At 43.6% G+C, this 22252-nt stretch overlaps 1 protein-coding gene across 5 annotated transcripts in view; it reads left to right on the forward strand.

Moving 5' to 3' along the window:
* Nucleotides 1-2184: 2184 nt before the first annotated feature.
* Nucleotides 2185-22252, forward strand: part of VOPP1 (VOPP1 WW domain binding protein) — a 63843-nt gene continuing 43775 nt past the window's right edge. For 2 of the 5 annotated variants that reach the window (XM_052699022.1, XM_052699023.1), the window contains exon 1: nucleotides 2185-2604. In XM_052699022.1, coding sequence (XP_052554982.1) covers nucleotides 2554-2604 — 51 coding nt within the window. In that variant the 5' untranslated portion in view covers nucleotides 2185-2553. The remainder of the gene's footprint in view (nucleotides 2605-22252) is intronic. The other 3 variants (XM_052699025.1, XM_052699027.1, XM_052699028.1) reach the window with 3 other exon arrangements.

A 22252-nucleotide genomic window follows, 5' to 3' on the forward strand; every position in this document is an offset into this window, starting at 1 on the left:
AAAGTTACTTCACCAAGCCTTTATCGTTGGGCAAAGTGATGGCTGTCATATCTTCTTAAATATCTTCTAGCAAATTCAGTTTGAGATGTATGTATTCATCCGAAAAATGCACCTCACAGCTTTGGACTGAATGGCATCAAGTAGAGATAAATGTCTCAATGGAAATATCAGAATCAGTGGTCATTTAGGTAAAATGTGCACAGGCTGCCTGTGAGTGCACAATGTCATGCAGTGTGTGGGAGGTCCTTAGTCTACAGGCACTTGTTATATACAGCGTATAGAGGATGTATGATGGCTGCCTGGAAAGTTATGTGTACTATTTTATTATGGTGGCCCTCGACATCAGAGGCAGATGGTGGTAGGGCAGTTGAGGTTGAACCTTTCCACCAACATTCTGTTGCATTTTGTTGCCATGTCACAGATGGCAGCAGAGAGGCAGACTGACTATATAGCATCTGACATGGAACTACAATTCTGTGATTCTGTGATTCTGTGAGCTGCATTTTGAAACAAAAGTGTGGAATTTAATTCCTTCATGTGGAAAAAATGACATTCGTTGACACTTACTGAACTTTATGGAGACCAAACAGTGGATTTGAACACAACAAGGTGATGGGCAGTGTATTTCAGCAGTAGCAACAGCGGCATGGAAGACAAGCCATGTTGTGCATGGCCATGTGGATTTTTATGAGCACAACATGCAGGCTCTTGTTCATCACTGCTGAAAATGCATAGCTAATGGTGGTGATTCTGCTAGAAAAAACTATTTGCTCTGTCAAATAGTGGTATTGTACTCTTTATCTGTTGTACTTCCATGGAAATAAATAGGTGTGACCCATGTATGATTAACATGGGCCAGCTGGAAGCCTCTGCAAACTGCCTGAAAGTTGACTAAACAGAAAAAAATACTCACCTGATAATATTTTGTTGAGCCACCTGGCATCAGGAGGTGGCAAGTTCCTTCAAGTCTGTGATGAGGAAGTGCTGAATGAAGGAGCTGTGCCTTGCAAGGACATGCTAATCATCTCTGTATAGCCAGCCCACAAAAAGACCTCCCTTCAGAAAAGCTGTTGGTAAAGGTCTGTTATTCAGATGGCAACAGGAGGTCCCTCTTCATACCCTTTCATATCCTCCCAAGGGATATGCTAGTTCTTCTGCAACACTAAGATACTTGAATGTGAAGAACAGATGTTCATCCCCTGAGGCAGTGCCAGGACTAGCTGTGGTAAGGGTGGGAATGGGCTTGGGAAAGGAGCTTCCAAGCACCTCAACAAGTTGTCAGTGAAATAAACATCCATGACATAACTACACTGGCCGTGTATTACGGGGCTCAGTGCACCTGACAGTGCTCAAGGCAGTTCCTGAGATTTTCTTGAGAAGGTGGCCAGGGCTGTTGGTAACTAATTGAGTGCATGAAAGATGACGATGGGGACATAGCCTCTCCGATGAGCCAAAGGCACATTCCATAATCGTGTGGGTGCAAAGCCCATTCACATAGATCCTGTTCCCTATCCATAAGTTGGCATAGCCCCCTTCCTCCTCCTCTTCCTCAGGGCCCCTGTGTGCGGCTGTGCATTTCTGGCCTCCCAATACTTGAATTCCAGGAGCTGCCTTCCCCTGTTCTGCCCAGTCCCCACCACACCACTCACATCATGGCAGCAACTATTGGAAGAGGAGTGGCAGCAGGGAACAAGGAGGTGATCGTCCCTCTCTACTCTGCCTGGTTGGATGCCTGGTCTGTTTAGGTTGGATGTCAGGGGGAAATTCTTCACAGAGAGAGTGGTGAGGTGCTGGAACAGCTGCCCAGAGAGGCTGTGGATGCCCTGTCCATCCCTGGAGGTGTTCAAGGCCAGGTTGGATGGGGAGCTGGGTAGCCTGGGCTGGTATTAAATGTGGAGGTTGATGGCCCTGCATGTGGCAGGGGGTTGGAGATTCATGATCCTTGAGGTCCCTTCCAACCCTGGCATTCTGTGATTCTGTTGTTCAGTGACCGCAGCCCCCAGCCGCTCTCGCTAACACGCAGGACACAGCCTCCACCTGTGCAGGGGCTGATCTCCTTCGAGAAGCGCGTCGCTTTATGTGCTTCACAGACTCCATCGCCGTAACCCCACGGCCCATCCGCCCACGGCAGAGATAGGGTCGAGCAGCCGGACAGCGGGGCGGCGCCGTGACGGGCACCGCCTCTCCCCGCCCTCAGCCGCCGCGGCGACGCCGGCCCTCTTTGTACCGCTGGCCGGTCAGCACGCCGTTTGCCGCCTCGCTTCTCCGCTGCGCTGCCCGCCCGGCTTCGACCGCGGCCGGGAGCCGCCTCTGGGTGGAGGCGCGGGTCGGCCCTCCCCTGCCCGTGTTCTGCTGCGGGGCTTCCCCGTTTCCTGCCCCGCCGGTCCCAGGGCTTGCTGGCCCTGCCCCTGTGCCGCCCGTTCGGCTAGCTGTCCTTCCGCGCGGTGCTCGCGTTCCCGAGCCGCCGGCTGCGTCCTCCCCGGCGGCGGGCATGGCGCCGTTGACCGCGCCCGTACGCGTCTGAGGCGGCGGGGGTGGCGAGGACGAGGCGAGATGAGGCGCCTGCAGCCCGGAGCCGCGTTGCTGCTGTCGCTGCTATGGGAGGTGAGGCTCCGAGACCCCGCGGCCGCCGGGGCGCGGTGCGGCTGGCACGAAGGAGGCATCGCGCGCCTGTTCGCGGCGCGGGGCTGGAGGCCGAGGCGGGAGGCGCCGGTAGCCCTCGAGGAGCCCGCGGGGCCGGGGGTCGGGCCGTGACCTGAGGGCTCTGGAGCCGTGGAGAGGAGCTGCGGGCGCCCAAAAGGGAAGTGCGCGGCCGGCTACCGAGCTGCTCTGTGGTAGTCAGTGCTAGCATTGAGCTTTGCGGTCCTCTTTGCGCGTAGCCTGGTTACCCGAGTTTTTAATTCTGATTTTAATGGAGTCTTTTGTGGTGGTGTGTTTTGGGTTTTTTTTCTTCTTTTCTTTTAATCTAGAATGTTTGTTTTGCCGTATGTGTCTGTGGATTAGTGTTATGTGTCTATTTTCGGGAGCTTAAGGTAGGCTTTTAGATAAGATGTAAATAAGAAATTACGACTTAAAACGGTTGAAGTTGTGTTCTACAGGACAAGAACACCCAGAAACTGAGCACTGCGAGTTCAGATAATTGATCAGAGACATTTGGCTGTTCTCAAGGGTGTCTGGCATTTGAAACTTCTGCTGCACTCTGTGCTCATTTCCACACTGGCTGTTAACTGAAATTGCATTGCTGTTTGTTGTTTTTTTGTTCAAATCCATTTGCGGCTTCCACATGGTCTTAGTTAATATTTAAGGCAGCATGAGCTGAGATGTATGCTTTTAACTGAACGTTTTGCAGAAGGCTTTGATTATCGTACAGTTAGTTGGGGAGGAAGATGCGTAGCCATTCGGATGCAGTAGTTTACTGGCAGTTGAAGTTCTCCTCATTAAGGGACTTAAAATGCTTGTTGTAAGGTGAAGATGCTCTTTCTGTCAATGCGTTTTCTGAACCAGGAGTTCTCCTTACACCAGTAAAGAGAGTGAGCTCCAGTTGGATGCGTGTTCACTGATGAAGACACATGCAGGCTCAGGAATGTGGAGTGCTTCCCTGTGACTTCCAGGCTGAGCTCGGTCATTAAGTAGCTGTGCGGCACTGCTCTGGGGAATCATGTCTTGTATGCTGTGAAGTCTGTGAAAGAAGAGAAAATGGGAAAGATGGGCTGGGGAGCTTGCATCAGCTGCTGAGTTATTGCACTGAGACAGTTGTTACTGGAGCAGGAATAAGGAATTCCTGGTTCCTGATCCTTTGAGAGCTTGGAATATACTGATTACAGGACCACTTGGAGGGCTGTATTGGTAGTAAAGAGTGATTAATTCAGAGTTTTAACAAGAATTTTCTACCTTTGTCTTTTACAGCACTTTTTTTTCTTTCCCAACCCCACAATAAAGAAAACCCTTGCTTTTCTAACCTGAGTATTGATGCTGAGAAGATGAGAAGGCATGCTGTTAGGAGAGAGAAGCTGTAGATGCCATAAGCTTTGCTCACAGTTTAGTCGCTGACTTACTGAACATGTGAGCTGAATCAAGGAACTTTTAAAGATGGATTACTTGATAGGTAATTTTGGCTCTTGCTGGAGAGAATGAATGCTGCTAAGTATTCATCCATCTTTCTTTCGCAAACTGTTTCAGCTACCTGGAGGTAGCAGTGTGTTATTAAGTAGAGTTGCCTGGAACGCCCTTTTTCATCAGGAGCCTGGGGTTCCGGTGGACTGTTCTGCATTCAGTGTTTACCAGGATATGTATTCAGCTGGTAGTCCTGCTCTCTGGTGCAGCTCATGGTTGCCCTGGCAGGACTGCGTTTGTCTCAGTTCTGTATGAGTCCAGGGCTCTCAGTTCTTTGGAATAATTTGAGGAATGCCTTAAAGTATGTCAGTTTGGCAGTCTGGGCTGTATAACAAGATTTTCTGCTTTTATTTCTTCAGACATCTCAAGGCTTGTACACATTTGGCTTTAATGGGTAGCACTGCCTTTTGGATAGGAAAAAATAGCCTCTGCCTGTATGATTCAATGAGGTTGTTATCAGCCTCCATGTGTGCACAGCAGTATCTCCTGCTGAGTTGTTCTTCAGGATGGTGCCTTCTTCTCTCCTGCAGCTGCGGGTGTGCTGGGCTGCGAGTGGGTGTCTGATGCTGAACTCATGGATGGAAGTGCAGAACTGAGCTGCACAAGTCGCAGCCTTCACCAGGACACTGCACACAGCATGGTGGTAATCAAGGATGGGGAGGTAGTTGTGCCAAGAACAGCCCTGATGGTGGCTTGCTGGGTAGCCTTGCTTCACAAAGCTGTCATGTAACTTTAAGTGCATAAGCTTCTGGTTGGCTGTTGCATCCAAAGTGGCCTAGGAACTGGTAAAAGCCTGAACTTTTTTTATTAAGTCAGTTTTTATTTTTAGTCAAGCTTTTTAGTGCTCTACTTGAAGAAATACCCATGGAAGCTGTTGTAAATGGTATATAATGTCTGCTGGAGAAATTTGAATGTGGCAATATAACATTTAGATGACCTCTTCTGGAAATACTGGAAGTGGGATTTTGGCACACAGTTTCTCCTTATTAGCAATTACTACATGTATGCTGATAGAAGTATTGATAATTGGTTGGCTGGGAAAAAGTATGATCAGTGTAGTTGTCTTCTTGTTAGTTTACCAGATGGAAGATGCTGCAAAAGAGTCAAGGTTGTTTTTTGTTTTTATTTTTTGAATGAGGAATGGATGTAATGTGAACAGCAAAATGCCTTAATTAAAATATAAACACTTCTGACAGTCTGTCATGCAAGATTTATTTAAATAAAAGCAAAGTTGGTTAGTTTCTTCCCAACTGGGTAAGCACTGTCTCTTTATTATCTTTGTAAATGGAGTTCAACGGGGCAGATTCTAGCTTATAAAGTTAAGCTAGAATCTCTGCCCACCAGTAAGGGAACAAGCACAGTAAATGACTAAGAATGCAAATCTTAAAGAAAAAGAGCAAAAGTGCACCAACTTCTGATGGTAGCAGGCATAGGTAGGGCTCAAGGAGTTGTGAGCATCCTTTCACAACAGCACTCCAGGTTCTGATGCTGTTTTAGCAGCTGACTGTTGGCATTTTCCTTTATGTCCACTTACTCTCTGCTCCTTAGTAGTTTTAGTTACAAAGGGGCTTATCAAGCTGAGGGAACTTTTTCATTTTTCTGATTGTCTTGCAGCCCATTGGAAAGGACCTATTGCTTTGCTGAGTGGAGGCAGGAAATAATTTACATAGGATTTGTCATTCCCTGATTCAGGCGGTGCTGGCAAGCCTTCCCTGTCTCTTGTCAGCAGTGAGCTGGGCTGTGACTGCCAGGCAGGAGGACTGAGCCTGCATAGTTTTCTCACTTCGCTCCTGCTGATGAGGATTCATGTTCACTGCAGGAAGGGAGAGGTGGCTGAGTGCTGTTTGCATTCCTTAGGGGAATTCATGAATAATTGTGCAGTGGGTTCTTTGATGTTTTTCATCTTTTCCCCCTCATCAGGAAAAGCATCTGTAAGACCTGTTGACTTTATTTTTTCCAACAGTCAAAAATGTTCAGCACCTTCTGTCATGCTCTTTCTATAAAAGAAAAACCCTTTGACCCTTTTGATCTGAGTACTCCCACTCAGCTAGCTCAGGTGTCTGTAAGGATGCATTCAACTTGATCAAAGTATGCCTTTAGAATTAAGCTGCTCTTTTGGAATTTAGCTAGAGTGAACTGGCGGGGGGAGGGGAAGGCCCCAAGGAACTTTGGTTTATTGCAGAATTATTTTGGCTTACTCCAAATGGAAGAGGCTTAGGAAAAGCTGGAAAAAATATGCCCTCATACAAGTTTGCCCTGCTCAGTTGTGTAGGTTGAGTCTATGAACAGGAACACAGTAATGCTTGAGCTTATACTATTGCATTAAAAAAAAATTCTGATTTCTTGCTAAAACGAGATGCACTTCTAATCTGTTGTGATTTAAAGTAACATCCATTTAAATAAAACATACAGAAAACCTCCATGCAGTTGCCATCCTTGTTTGTGAAAATGTGTCATCGTTTTGTGTCCTTAAGTGTACCTCTTTCCAGTTTTTGTGTTTTGCTGAAATCTTTGTTGTTGTAATCTCTTTATAGTTTATTGTGGTAAATAAAAACTTTATTCTGAGTAGAAAGAGGTGAAACCGTTCTAAAACCATGTTTTTTTTCTTTGCTTGAGTAGTGCCTTTTGGGCAACAGTACTAGCTTTATCAAAAGGTGAGGGCATGATCCAGAATTGGGGGATGTTAAAAGAGCCCTGCAAAGCGAGGGACAAGACGAAGTCTCAAGCAGTGGATTTTATTGCTTTCTTGACATTTGCAAAGTACTACAAAAAAAAAAAAAAGTTTTTTATTTTTATTTTTTGAGAACGATGTGTCTTGACAGCTTTCTTGCATATTAAGTGGAAAAGTTTGCACTCTGAAGTTAAAAATGTATTTCTTTCTCAAGTGTGTCTTCAGCTCTGTGCTGAATGAGTGTTAACTAAACCCAAGTTTTAAATAACTTGATGAAAAATCTTTTCCTCTTTCCCTGTGACTCAACTGTCAGTCTGGCAGATTTGGGGAAGCAAGAGAAATGAGGAAAAAGTGCTTTTTTTTTCTTCTATATCGGATCTAATGCTGTGTGCTTCTAGCTCCTGTGCTAGCTGCCAGCTTCTTCAGGTCTCTTTACTGTGCAACTGCAGGTGAACTGGATTGGCCCTCATCAGCAGTGGGAAACAGCCACCAAGAAAAAGCTGAGGGGAAAAAAAGCAAAGGAAGGAGTTTCCTTTGCTTCTAGAGAGGTTGGTACAGCAGCATCATCGCCAAACTTGCTGCAAGAGGAGAGAGGGAATACATGGCTGGGAGCAAGGCTGCCCATTTTGGTAGTATGCTTATTTCTGTATGTTAGATGTCACCTTTGGTCAGAGTTACCTGCATTCATAATGATCTGTAAGGAGCAGAAAACAGTGGATCTTCTATGTGCACAGCTTAAAGGGAGAACTAGCGGAGTCTTTTTTATTTTCCATTGAAAGATGCTATTAGTTGAGACAAGCTTTTCTAGAAGCTATTCTTTTGTTTTCCCACGCTACTTGCCAAGTGTCTGTTGGAGCAGAAACACTCAACGCGGAGCTGATGATCTTCCTGACCTTTCTTTTTCTGAGGGGCAGGCAAGGGGTTGTGGCTGGGGAGCATTTTCCCAGAGCATCAGCACAGCCAGGGCCGTACATCTTGAGTCCAGCTGGCGGGTGATGGCCTGCCCAGCCTTCCTTCAATGTTCCTCTTTTGCCTTAGCTGGCATTTGTTCTGAGGGTGAATCCTTCCTTCTCAGTTAGAGTGGAGTTAGAGATTATGATCACCAAGCATGCAGATCATATCTGCGCAAGTCTTATGTTCAAGTACACTAGGTTAAAGCAAGCACATCTATCACACTTTTGCGACTCTCTACTGAAGTATATTTCCTGTCTGCATTATTATTCACATAAGGAAGAACCAGAGAACTCTGAAATGAAATTACTGCGTGAAAGGGCAGACCAAAGATTATGGGCAATGTGCATTTCAACACTCTGCCCTACCGAAGGCCTTCCACCCCGATGTAAGAGAAGTATGTAGGTTGCTCCAGAAGTAACGCCATATATTTATTTGCGTGGAAACTACAACAGATATAAAGACCACTATAAAACTCAGCTACAAAACACTATTTTTTCAGCATAGTGCTGACTCTTAGCAATGCCTTTTTTTACCAGCAATGAGCAAGAGTCTTCATGCCATGCTTGTAAAAATCTGCACAGCTGTGATGACCCACTGTCATCTATGATTCTGTGATTCTCTACTGCTGAAATGCACCACCCACCGCCTCGTTGGGCTCACATCCACTGTTTTGTCTCCGTAAACATCCAGGAGGGGATCCATGAATATCAGTGGGTGCCGTATTTTCCTCAAGGAGAAATTCAGTGACACACCTTTGGTTCAGATGCCCCTTTTCAGCAGTCTGTCACATGGTAAGAAAGTTCAATGGAATATTGGTGGGAAGATTCAACCTCTACTGCTGTACCACCACCATCTGCATCTGATGTCATGGGCCAACATAATAAAATAGGAGGCTTTACTTTCAGAGCAGTCTTTGTATTTTGTTGGATCTTCATTGTCTTCTTGGCATTTCACTGCAGCATGACCCAAAGATGGTTGCTGCTTTTGCAGGCCTGCTCTGCTGAGCTTGGGGTTGCCAGCAATGTGGATGGAATGATAGGCTTTTGCTATCATGCAGCTGAGAGCTCTTAGGGTACCTCTGATACAGGAGCTTCGTCAGAATATGTTTGCTAGCAAAAGGAAAAAAAAAAAAATTAAAAAAATACAAAGAGCTGTAGTAGCAAAAGCATGCTTGTCTTGTTTCGAACTTGTTTTGCTGCCATGGTTGTCATTTTACTTAAATGATGAGTGTAGGTAGGCCAACAAAATTCTCTTGCGTATGCTGACCTGCACCTGTTTCTACTTTTGTGATAGGAGAGCATCCTTACCTAAGCAGAAATGTTTAGTTGTTTATGCCACAGTGGTTTTAGTACAATCCATTTAGTGCTTGTACTGCACAGTGACTACAGTGCGAGAATGACAGCACAATAAAGCAGGCAGCATAACCATCTCCACAGAGTAATTGTCCAGGTGTGACTCGTTTTGCTTTTTAATATGTTATTAGATTTATTAGTGGATAGAAAAAAATATTAATGTGGCCTGCAAATTCCTGCTGGCTTTTCTGTGATATTTCTATGCATGGAAAGTCAGCAAGGTGCCTCTTGGTGCTGTGGGTAGCATAAAGCATGCTTTTATCTGTTGATAGAAAAACCGGGTAGGGATGAGTCAAGCAAGTGTTTTCTTTCATTTGCACTCCTTGGGGGAAAGATGTATTGCTCATCGCTGCAGATAATTATCTCAATACTAGTGTAAGTGAGATCCAGAAATTCACTGTTGGCTCTCCTACAATTTGAATTCCCAACTCAGAGCTGCACTTCCCCGCTACATTTGGAGCCTGAAGTTCAAACCAGTACAGGGAAGATTTAAAATTCCTCCTGCATCTGTTCAGTGCTATAAAGCTTGTCAGAATTTCAGTTCAGAACAGAGGAGAATACTTTGCTCTGAAAATCCTGCTTTCAGGAGGGAGAGAGATGTGCAAAGTCTTATATCCACTTTTACATGGCTGGCTTTTCTTTTCAAGGCTGACATAAGCTGTTTCTATCCTGAGCGCTGCCTTATTGATTCCAAATAAATATCCCTTGAAAGAACAGGGATTTCCCATGGTTAGGGGTGTAGCAGTGCTGAGGGCACCTATCCATGCTGTGCTTTCAGCAGTGCTGTCTTGTCAGACGCAAACCTGTATCAGCAGGGTCTATTATGCATGACCTTTGACCTGCTAATTGAGTAAGGCAGCTCGTTTCTCCCATTTATGCAGAAGGAATTGCATGTATAGGATTGGCTTAAACCTCCTCAGAACTGAGTCATCCTTTGCGTTAAGATGGCATAAGATGACAATCATATGCTTTGTTTATCGGTGTGGCTGGAATGATGGTTCTCTCCATTCCCAAACTGGTATCTGTGTCCCTGCAGGAACTGGTAGCACCTCGTGCTGCACTGAGACCAGGGTTTTACTTTGTGTTGCAGGGGATGATCTGCAATTCCACTAGGGAAACCAGCAAGCAGAGGTAGCTGTGAGGAGCCTAGTAGTCAAATACTACTAGTTGCATAACTTGAGAAAGAGCTGTAGGGAGAGAGCTTTGGATCTGAGTGTCATTCGAAGGAGGGAGGCTGAGATCAAATCTGTTGGTTTTTTTTCTTCAACTGCAGCAATCCACAGCTATAATTGAACTTCAGTTTAATGCCCAGCACCGATTATGGTAATGGTAAATATTCTAGGACTTGGTGGTGAAATCTGAGGATCTCAGTTCTTGCATTTTAAGAAACATCCTGCACTTTCATCATCCAGGATTTACACTGTCCTTTTCTTTTCCTGAGGATAGCACTTCATGCTGGTTTCTTAAAACACTGGGCAAAAATGATAAGATTAGGTTTTATATCCTATACATGACAACAGTCTATGTAGATGTCTGCTGTTAACTAGAAGGCATCAAGTGAGATCTTGAAAACAAATTGGTGGATTCACTGGAGTGTACCTCAGACCTTTGAAGAGGTAAATTTCCCTAAGTGCCTACATTGACTCACGTTGGGTCTTCAAGAATAAGCAGGAGCCGGTCTCTGCTGTGGCTTTGCCTGTTTTTTTTTGCTGCACACAGGAACTGCAGGCACGGCTGTGGTGTAAATCCAAGGGCATTTGGATTAAGTTTATTCTAATTCTGCAGTAATCTTGACCTCCTGTTTTCATTGAAGCCCTAATCCCGGGCCCTATCTAAAGCCCATTTAAAGTCAGCGGGGACGCCCCACTTGATCTCAGCAAGTGCTGGTCCAGCTGCTTGGAGGCTGCTCTGAACCTTGTAAAATCCCACTGACTCTGGCACCTCAACACACTGAGATGCAGGTTGTCCCTGCTCCCTCTGCTTTCTGGATGCTTCTGTCTTCCCCAGGCCAAAAGCACGTGTCTGTACAGTGCTGTCTCCAGGAAGCCTGGTTGCCTCAAGTTGGATCTTGCCTTTGCCCCTCATGCACCTTAGGCGGCCATAAGTCTGATGTGCTGCTGGTGCTGCTTGCATTCGGGAAAGGGGTTATTTTGGCTGACTTGTGTTGCGTAAGTGAAGCGCCTCATAGTGATTATATAAAAGATTATGTAACCCACTAATTCTGTAATCCCTTCTCTGGTGAGCCTCAGAATGTGTATATCTCCTTGATGGCTGGCCACAGTAACGAAGTGCACTAAGCCGCGTGCTGGGCAGCGTGCAGGCTTAGTGACATGCGTGCTGCTCCAGCAAGGCCCCTCCACAACTTTTCTCTTTTCCCTTAAGCTCTGTGCCTCCTGCTCTTGAGGTACAGAAAAGTTTCAAAGCTGCTTGAATAGCGAGTTGCTCTTAGCTCTTCAGTAAACCCATACAGTGCTGCTAGCTGTCAGGTACATGGTTAAGATGGCAGGCAGAGCAGCTGGTGGTACAGGGAACATGTGTTGTTTCTCAGTGAAACTTTTTACTCTTTCCTTCTTCCCAGGGTGTCTCACATACCCCACATGAGATATCTAGGCTGGACCATGCTCAAGGTGCTGGCAGCAGCAAGAAGCCTGCCAGGCTGCTCTGAGACAGCGGAGGAAATCGTGTGTGCTCCAGCTCAGCTGCTGCCTACCTCTCACTGCCCGATCTGTCCCTGTCCACTGCCCTGGCTGAGCAGAGCAGGATGTGATTCACCAAAAGCAGATGCAGCCAGGGCTGGGGAGAGCTCATGTAGTGCTAAGTGCGATCTTTGGGGGAAAAAAAAAAAATCTGGGGAGGAACTACATGCTGTTCTTAAATTCTCTCAGCCCTGAGGTAGCTGTGTGGGGACAAGCCAAGGATAGCTCAGGAGGAGGCGAGAGGCTGGCAAGGAAAGGAAACAAGCAAAAGGAGTTTTCTTAGCATCAGTGATTCATCTCGGTGCATGAATCCCAGCCCCTGAACTGCTGCCATGGATCCTAGTTTAACTGCTGGAGTCTGGGCAGCTGCCTGTTTTATTTCTGGCTTCCCCTACTCCTCTTTTTGTATGCATTTTTTTTTCGTTTGCCTCTTATACACTGTCCTGACCGCATTGTTGTCACCCTTTCTCATTGCTCCAGCCAGTAGGACGTCCTCTCTACCTCCAATTACCTTATAGGTGCTGAATCTCTTGCTGCCTGAAGCTCAAGATGTTTATCTTCAAGCTGCCACGTAAGCTCTGATTCCATTTCCCCCTTCTCCTCCCAGGATTGTTCTGGACATTTGTTCTGCTTCTCTTGGCATTGGTTTCCTTCTCCCTTTGTGCATTATTGATTTAATGACTGCCACCAATGCTGTTTGCAGATGTTTCTACTTCCCTGGCTGCTGAACCCTCGTCTCCTTTTAAAATTCTTCCCTTTAACATTTTATCTGCTCTCCCCACCTCTCTTTTTTCTAGGATTTCTTTTGTCCCTGCAATTCAGCCCTGGCATATTCACATCCTGCATGGATTGTGCTTCTTCCATTATTTCTTTCCTTTGTGTGCAGAGGTCTGTTCCTGAATTCGTACCATCTGCACTTATGAGTGCGCCGTAAATCAATTTTTAATATATCTATAAATATGTAAATACATTTTTACTGTATTGCAATTATCTGTTTGATACAGGTAGAGAATAATAGTCCTTTTTGCTTTCACATTTTACCAAATATTTCTTTTTCCCCAGCTTATTTTGCTGTTAGAGACTTGAGGGTTCCATTTGATGTTTACCCCTAGAGTTTTCTTAATAGCACATGTGACCCCTTGGTACAGAGGACTACCCCATGTACAGATCCCTTTTCCTTCATATTTGTTCCTCCTCTTTTTAATAGGATACTGCTGCTGAAGCATACAACTTCTGCTGTCAAGGCAAAAGAGTATTAGGGGAATGTTTTTAATAGACACAATGTGGATGGGAGCTAGGAAGAGGAGACTGTGTGTACAGCTAATAAGCTTCCTGCGACCCACTGCAAAGAGCACAACAGACCTGCAGATATTTTGCTTTGGTCTGGGAATGAGTCATGGGTGTTATGAAAATACTATAGTATGTCAATTCACAGAATTTTAATGGATTTATCTTCTCAGCCTCAAACATCTCATCTGAGGCAGAGGTGTGAGTTGAGGTGGAAGTTTTAGTGCAAGAGCATGAAAAGGTGTGGAAAAGCTGTTGTAAGAGACTGTGTAACATGAAAACTGTTTAATATGCATCTATGCTGACACAGTAAGAATAATCCCAATGGAACTGATATGCAAATGGCCAGTAGTGAAAAGAGGGACGAATTCACCCACTGTATTGACCTGCCCTGTGAACCTGGGGTTGATGCAAATTCCATAGCATTTGTGATACATGTCTGTAAACTCCTACCTAGGATCAAAGAGTAGCATGATGTTCTTGTTAGAGATGGATGCAAGGACTTAAGTATAGAAATGCAGTGCAAACAGGTACCAGTGCAATTTTTTCATCTGTAGCAAAGGCCGTGTTCAGTCTTTTCTTGGTAAATTGTCTACATTGCCAGTGTCACATATAGAGTGTATAATGTTATTAACTATAGAAGGTGTGTTGTGTTCCTTTGCAGTCTGGGATTCCAGATGCAGCTTTGATAGCACAGATTGCTGGTCCCCAGCAGGAAACCTGCAACAGGGCTCATCGTGTTGAATTTGGTGGCTGTGGTGGGGGCTGGACAGTTGGTTACATGTTTTGGAGTTTTAGCTCCGGTCTTAGTTGGTGATATGGTAACTTCTAGGAAAATAGGCTTCTTAAGAAAATTCAGTTAAATAGAGTTCCAAATGCAAGTCCTCTGAAGATGAAAATTAGTGGTGCCTGCAAATACCCTGCTGTTTGGAAATGCCTGATGGAACCAAATTAATAATGTGTAAAAGCTTCCTTTTGAAATGTTTCTGTAGCAAGCTTTTAAATAAGTCTAGAGAAGCTTGGAAACAGGGATCTGTCATAAAAAGGCTTTCTTCTTCCAAGCAAGAACACTTAAGCATGAAGAAGGAAGGTTATAAAGGAACAATTGTTGCCAGACTTTCTGATGCCTCTTAGGGAAAGCTCCGCAAGCCTTATTTACAGCAGTAGGAAGGGCACTTGCAATTCCACTATCACATGTGCAAGTGTTATTCTAGCACCAGTAATGATTCCCTGGACATCTCCTCAAAGGTGACTGTAAGCACTGTGAATGCATGGGTCTTGGTAACTCCTCCAAATACCCATCTTCCAAATCAAATTGAACCTATTTGTATGTTCTGGATATTCCTTCATGCTGTATTCGAATAGCAGTAATGAAATAAAGAGTAATTTGCCCTGTTACGCTTCATGTGTCCCTGGCAGTTAGCACTTAGATTTGCATGGGTGTCATGGTTTTGTGATTTTGTTGTTGTTGTTGTTATTCCACATGATAACATCATGTAAAGCAGTGGGAGTTAAAGAGTTAATGTTCTGGTTCATTGGATTGCCTTTTTTTTGGGTGTTTGGTTCTCAGAGGGGAGGGGAGGAGCGGTGTTTTCCCAGAGAAGTTGGAGTCCAGAGGAAGAAAGGTGGAAGTGCTGGCAGGTCAGCAGTCTCTCTCTTTTTGTTCACATCACAGCAGCACATGGTCCCCCTGCAGTCTATAGAGTAAGGCATCGGTTTTGGACACTCTCTCTCTCTCATTTTTGTTTGATTTGTTGGCCTCAATTCCAGTTGTATTGTGTTGTATTATATTATCTTGCATTCTGAGATCATATTTAGTAAAGGAATGTTTTTCCTCAGATCGTTGCCGTTGCTCTGTTTTTTTTGTGTTTTCTTTGACCCATCTACTGTCTCCCTACCCATTTCCCTTTTTCCCTCTCCTAGGCTCGGGCCTGTGAGTCCCCTGCCTCATGAGTTGCAGGGCTGGGTTGGATTGGCCTGTAAACCCTTGACATATTTTTTTTTTTCCTTTTTTTTTCTGGACCTGTGGACCTGCTGTCCCCTGTCATGGTCGCAGATCTAGAGATGACTGTGACCATGGGAAACCAGAATTTTGCAACCATTGTAGTGACTTTAAGCTTACTTCTCAGGCACCTCTCAGAAGGGATTTCATAGCACTTTAGAAATACACTGTGTCTTGTTCCTGTCACAAGCAGACCAGATGCGTACCCATTGTACAGATGGGTGAGTGGGCGGAAAGGAGTGAAGGTGCCATGTGCAGCATTAGCATCAGAGTTAGGTTCTTCCTGTTTTTGACTACAGGTTTCTCAATCCAGTGCATCACACAAAAACTTCTTTGACCTATGTATAGCTACAGAAGGTGATGACAGTGCCTTTTAGTACAATACAAGCACTGCGGAGCAATAGCAAGTAATAAAGAAGAAAAACTAGTTCACCCCTTCAAATGACCTGGGATGGCTCAAGAGACATACAGTCCGTATCCAGAGAGATGCTTCTCTCTTAGCTGCTAACCCTTAAATGAGGTTGAGGAGGGGTGAATTCAGCCTTCACTCCTTCCAGTCGCTCAGATGCACTGCTTGAACCTGAGCTCCCTGGGTTACCCATGACTTCTCACTTGGTTCAGGCTGTGACCCGACAATTCTGCTGCAACCTCAGAGTAAATGCTTGATTGGGTGAGATAAGCACATGCTTTGCAATGCAAAATGACAACTGAGTGCTTCCTTTTCAGGGGCATCTAAATGTGAACATTTTTTGATACCCTAGGCTAGGCATCTTTGTAGATGGGGTGAATCATTCCTCTTGAACGGTGTGGAAGAAAATTTCTTGTAGTTGACCTCTCTTGCTCGTGTGATTACCAAATTGTGACCCTAATGCTTGTCCAGTGAATCTTGCTGGTACTGAATCTGACATCAGTAAATGCATCCTGATTCTTATTCTGTGCATTTTTAACCCAGTCTTTTGATTATGTATTGGACACCTAACACCAAACTGTACTTGCATTGGGATTGTATTTGTGCTTGTTTTCATGACTTTCTGTTGATGTATCTAGTGTCAGACTATAGTGATGACTAGAACTGGTAAAAGTCTTCACCTGCATCACACCCCTCAGAATCACTGACCAAATGAGGATTTCTGTTCTTATTTTTGTTTGTTCATGGGTTTGTTTTTAATCAAAATGTCCCAGGACTGCATTTTTCAGAGATTAAAGTTTTGCAAAATTGTGTCAATGCAGCAGAGCAGTTTTAGTCAAAGTGAAAATAAAAGCATGTTCAAACTTTTCTAGCACTTAAAAAAGCTGAATTTGTTTGTATGTGTCCAAAAGCTAAGGAATTGAAAGCACAGGTTTACAGAATGTGGCCAGAGAAGAGCGGAGCTTTTTTTTCGGAAGAACTCAGTGCTCACCACAGGACTGGAGGCCAGTTCTATTTTCTATATGTCTCAGGATTTTGTGAATGTTTATCACGCATCTCCTGGAGGAGTTCCTTAGGAGGTGGAGTATACTGGAGTTAATCTGCAGTAATTGTTGTTGCTATTCCTCTCTGCATGATATGAAATGCAAAGGTAATGTGCCTTAAGCCAGATGGAAAGGTCAGTGGTTTAGATGGCCTCTTGAAGAGGGGGTGGTACCTGTGTTTGTAGTACTTGCTTCAAGTGGAAGAACATACAAATTAAAGACTAAAAAAAATAATGTTCATGATGGCTAGGTCTTTTGGCTGCTATTTAACGGCATGGCCTTGATGTGGGAAATCGTATGTATGGGGGATTCTACCTGGCTGTGATAGGAAGGAGGCTCAGGTTCTCTGAAGTGCAGGAGACTTGAACACAATTTGACACGTCTCAACAGAAGCTGCTCACAGTTTAGATGGATCTTGACTGAAATCGGACATCATCACCTCCTCTTTTCCCTTACCTCCAGGCGCTGCAGATCTGTCCTTTGAGATACTTAACAGATGCTAAGAAAACAAAGATTCTGTAAGTTTATTTTAGGAGTGCAAGAAACAAATCATTTCAGATCCAAAAAAAAACAGATATGTGCCTAAGTCCCTAAGATTTCTGTTAGGGTTTCAAGGTGGCACCATCTGGAGTTTATGTGTCACTATGTAATTAATTCATAATTCATGTGCTGATATGAAATATTTATATCTAATAAAAAAATCAAAAATCTGTCTCCTCCTTTTAAACAAAGAGTGTCTTATATTGCCATTATGAATGCTCTTGCACATTCAGACAATGAGTGTTGGCAGTACTGGAGAGATGTTTCAGATATTCACTCTTCCTCTGCAGTTACTGGAGGTTGGGAAACGTGGTGTAGGTGGGTTGAAAGAAGGCAGCATCCCACCTTAGACCACTATAATGCTGTAATTGTTGTTGTTCTTTTGTTGTTGTTTTTGTTTTTCCCCTGAAATGATTAGAAATAATCCAGTGACAGCAGCTTACCTTTTTCTGGGCTAGCCCAGACTTCCATCATTATGTTTCTGTTTTCTCGTGATGGTGCTGTTAAATCAGAATTGATTTAGCACTGATAATGTTTTGTCAGCAGAGGGTATTAAAGGACTCTTTGCAGTGAAACTAATATAAAAAAATGATAAAATTCCTTGTTCCTTGCACAGTTCCTTGTGCCAGCATATAGGATTGGCTCTCGACTGTGTGGTTACCTGCCATGTTCAACCTCAACACTTGCACAAGAGGGCTTGTGCAGGAGCTGTTCTTCCTGTTAGAAAAGCTTTGTGTTAAAGTGTATGGCCTGTATCTTGCAAGCACAAGCTCACCTTTGTCTGTTTATGGATTTTAAATCTGCAGGATTGTGGGTTATATATTCTTTCATGCAGCTACGGGAAAATCTTAACGTTCAGCAGAGCCATATATGAACTTGGAGAAGGTCTTCTAGTGGGTTACTGTGTTTATTTCTCAAGTTCTCGATAGGGCTAGAGATCATGTATCTGAAATATGTTGTGTGTTGTATAGGTCTTAGGTAATTAATATTTTATGCTTGTCCCTGAGATATGTAGTAGTGATTAAAAATCAAGTGGTGATTATGCTGAATGATTACTATTTCATTTATATTCTTTGAAATAGGAAATATGTTACTGCTGTATTGATTTCATTTTAAAGAACTTTGTCAAATCTAGATTTTATCAAGCTACCGTGTCAATAAGTACTTTTACAGCTAATTTCCAGCTGGGACAAGAGGTTTTCATTGAAACTAGTGTTAGGGGCTTTGAGAAGTAACAGTTTCTGCATCCAGTTTCATTCTGCTGTTCGTCCAGCCTTGCTCTTGCCCATCACCCAGGCATCTCTAAATTGATGTCTCTCAAACCTTTTGGGCTTTTTCTTTACACTCTCACTATTCCTTACAGCTGCCCTTCTCTGCACTCTAAATTCCTACGTGTAAGTGGAAAGCAGAAGTAGGGGTTTGAAGGTGCACGTTGCATTCCTGAAGTGTTAAGAGTTTCAGGAAGAGCTACTAGGGAGAAATATGTTACTGGTGTCTGCTGAAAAGTTGGGATTGCTCCGCTGCTCAAAGTGACTTAAATAAAGCTAACCTAAACTTCTAAGCTCGTAAGGGTAATCATTATTTTGTTACAGTTCCTTGCAAGAAATTGAGCTGGACTGCAGACTTCAGATTTTAATTTTCTCTGCAAGTGGTTATTGGTGGATAAAGAACTCTTCGGCACAGAGCTGAAGATCCTAAAGGCCTTGAAATGCATTTATTGAGTTGTGCCTCATGAAACTTCGTTGCTTTTGATAGGTCTGGACAGGAGATAGGTCTGCACAGTATGTGTTTGTCTCCTGTGCAGATACTGAAAAGCAGGGGATGTAGGCTAGCATGATTTTCCAAATTCAGTGCTCAGAAATGTGCTTGAGTGTGCCTGTAGGAAGAGACACGTTTTAGCCTAAAGGACTGTGGATACGCTCTGCTGAGAACAGACACTTGGAAAGCACATAGTGCTTCTCCAGCAAGCTCTCAGTTCTCTTGTGTTTTGAACATCTGAGAGAAGGCTGCTCGTCACTGTGACCATCTTATTAGAGCTGTTAGAGTAATAAAAGTGACAGTCTAATACCAGAAAAGTTTTGTTTGATTGTGTTTGGCCAGAAAGTCAGGTAGTAAACTCGTCAGCATGGGCAGGATTGCAAAATTGCTGTTTCTGTAATAACACTGATGGTGGTGACATGTTGAGATCTAAATCAAAGTGAAAATATTTGTAAGCTTGCTAGGCTTGTATACTCCCTGTGAGTGATTGGTATTTGCTGCTGCTATGCTTTGAGAAAGACTTGGGATGTGAACAGAAAGAAGTATGGTGGGTCGTTCCTTGAGGTTGTTCATGTTACAAGATATTCCTGTTCAACTGCTACTTGCGTAAACGAAGTAGTCAGAATAAGACTCTTTACATAGGACTTGTCCTGTTGTTCTGGTCCTTGTTCTCTTTTTCCGAGCCCACTCTAATCTTCAAATAAACCAATGAGGCAACATAAATGTGGCTCAGTAAGGCACATTCAAATTGCCTTTTTCCTTTCTCATTAAGTCTCTCTTCCATGGTTTTTACTCTCTGTTTGCATCCAACTTTCTGGTCCTTTTGGTTGTTTTTTTTGTACTTTGATACTCCCTGCTCCCATGTTGTGTAGCGATTGTGCAGTACTGTCCTGGTTCCTGATTATAACTTGTAGATTACACAGTAAGTATTAAATAACAATTATCCTATCATACTTTCTGCCAAACTATACTTCTGGTGAATTTATTTCTGCTTTATTTCTTTTTGCAATGTAAGCACATCAAACAGCTGCTTCTCCCAGCAGAAACTCAGGAGGACTGACTTTTCCTCTGTTCTTTTTCCCTTCAGTCCATCCGGATTCCTCCTTAGACCTGGGGAGAGATGCTCAGTGCCTGCACAGTTGTATAACAGGCTGTTGCTTGCTTTTGTGCCCTGAGCAAATAATGATATATCCTAAATGCTTATAAAAACTTTAACACCAGCTTCATTTCATCTTAATAGACTAATAAAAGCAACCAGTGTGTGTGCTGCTGGCTCCAGTACTTCTGCATAAGCCATTAGCAAAACAACATTACTGGCTCTACACAAAGAAAAACAGAGGTGATGAAAATGAGAATTGGCTCCAAGAATAAGTGCCAGTGAATGCAGAGACCTGCTCTTATGCGTGCTGGCTGCTGCGAGCTCTTTGTTTGAGGCTGAGAAGTCAGTGCCTTCTAATAATTTGTTTTATATTCTCTTTTTTTCTTTGTCTTCTGTAAGTATCCTTTGCAACGTTTCCAGCAAAGCTGGCAACTTCCCAGGAGCCTGTGGAGCTTTTCCAGTTAACTTGTATGCACAGAGACCTGGCAGATTTTGCATTTTATACATGAGAGCAGCTGGTCTGGCCTCTGCTTTTCCTCTGCCCTTGTGCAGTTATACCCACATGCCAGGTACAGTGCCTTGTCTTTGAAGGTTATGCATATCCCCATCAGGCATCCAGTTACCTTGCTGATAAAATGGAAGGAGGAAAAGAAATGTGCCTATCTCATGGCACCCAGCCCTTAGTCCAGGGCAACAGCAAAAATAGTCCTGGGTATGCACCATTTACCTAATGTTTGCTAAGTGTGCCTATACAATTGATGTATTGTGTATTTCAAGTACACAGAAACTGTAAAACTACCAATTAACCCTCATTTAATGTAAACCAATGCCATCTGCTTTAAGAAGCAAAAGCACTGCTCATGTGCTGGTACTCACAGATTCCAAATTCAGACATGCTGCCTGCATGGAGTAGCAGTAGCAGAGTAGTAGTAGTAGTATCTGGGTGCTTTCCTACAAATGTTAAAATTCTTATCAGGGAGGTCTAGAGGCTTCAGCTTTGCTGAAACTCTTTTTACATGGCTTGTGATTAGGCCTTGCCTAAGCCTGCTGCAAAGGCAGGTTATGGTTTTGAGAGGTTTAATGCCCACTTCCCTTCATTCTCCTTCCATGCTGAAAATTTAAATTCAGCAAGCAAAGTTAAAAGATGTCATGATTTTTCTTTCCAGGAAAAGCTTTTACATTTCAGACTGTCTGAAGATGTCCACTGAGTACAAGCATTCCCCAAAACAGCTCTTCAGTTGGAGCAATTTAGAAGTGGAGTATCAGCTAGCACAAGACAGGTGCTGGAGGAGAGATGCAGATGATATTGGGGAGGGTGAGGAGGTAGTAAAGGGTAAAACTATCCCCCCCCCCCAAAAAAAAAAAAAAAAATAATAATGATAATTTATTGAAGAAAAAATTGTTTTTTAATCATTCAGTATGTTCCAGTTTAGTTGGTTGTGCATTAGGCACAAAGAATGCAATTGAGACTTCTACCTGTTCTCCTACAGCCTTGAAAAGCAGTCAGTGCATTAGTGTAGTCTTCCCTTTTGTCTCCTCGTTCTTACAGAGCTGAGTGAACAGCACATCATCATCTTTCCCTCTCATCCAGGTCTCGTTTGTTTGCAACGTTGTGTTTTGCTGTCCTTATACAACATCTGCCAGTCATCTATTGCTTATATCCTTAATTTATATTATTCTGTGTGTCACTTGTGTTCAGCGGTCTCTTCTTTGCAACAATCTTAGAGTTCACAGTCTGGCATCCTGATTCCTTGTGTTTTCTCTCTTTGTTTCTTTTTACTCACCTTTGTAGTTGTGGTCTTTTGAAGAATGCTCATCCTTTTCTTTCCTATCTCCTGATGTGTTCAGTGGTTTAAAGGAGGTATTTCTAGCCTATGAAGAATGCTATTACTATGCTAGTTTGCTTTTTATTTTGTTTTACTTGATTTTTATTTTTTTTGAAGAGGCAAGATTTTCTTCTTTTTTTGTAGTGCTGTTCTGAAATAGGACAAGAATTTCCAGTCAATCCTCCTTAGACTCTTGGTGCATTGTAGAATTGTTAATTTCAGTGATCTTTGCCTTTCAGTTGTCAGTCATTAGCCCCACAAACGTATTCCACTTCTGATTTTAAGAGTTTTTCCTGATGATGCTTCCTTTCCTTTCTTTTAATTTGAATGAACATGCAGAATTGCACTTTGCCATGATAAAACAGCTGTATGGTGTAGAGTTTTCTTTCTCTCTCCTCCTAGTGGAAGGAGAACATAGTAGGCCCTTAGCTTAGCTGGGTGACACCATAGTTGCAAGCCTTGAAGCTTCTCTGAACACAATTGGCTGGACTGGGATTGAAGT

This window comes from Tympanuchus pallidicinctus, unplaced genomic scaffold (genome assembly GCF_026119805.1).
Source record: "Tympanuchus pallidicinctus isolate F22 unplaced genomic scaffold, pur_lepc_1.0 scaffold34, whole genome shotgun sequence".
NCBI classification, from domain to species: domain Eukaryota; kingdom Metazoa; phylum Chordata; class Aves; order Galliformes; family Phasianidae; genus Tympanuchus; species Tympanuchus pallidicinctus.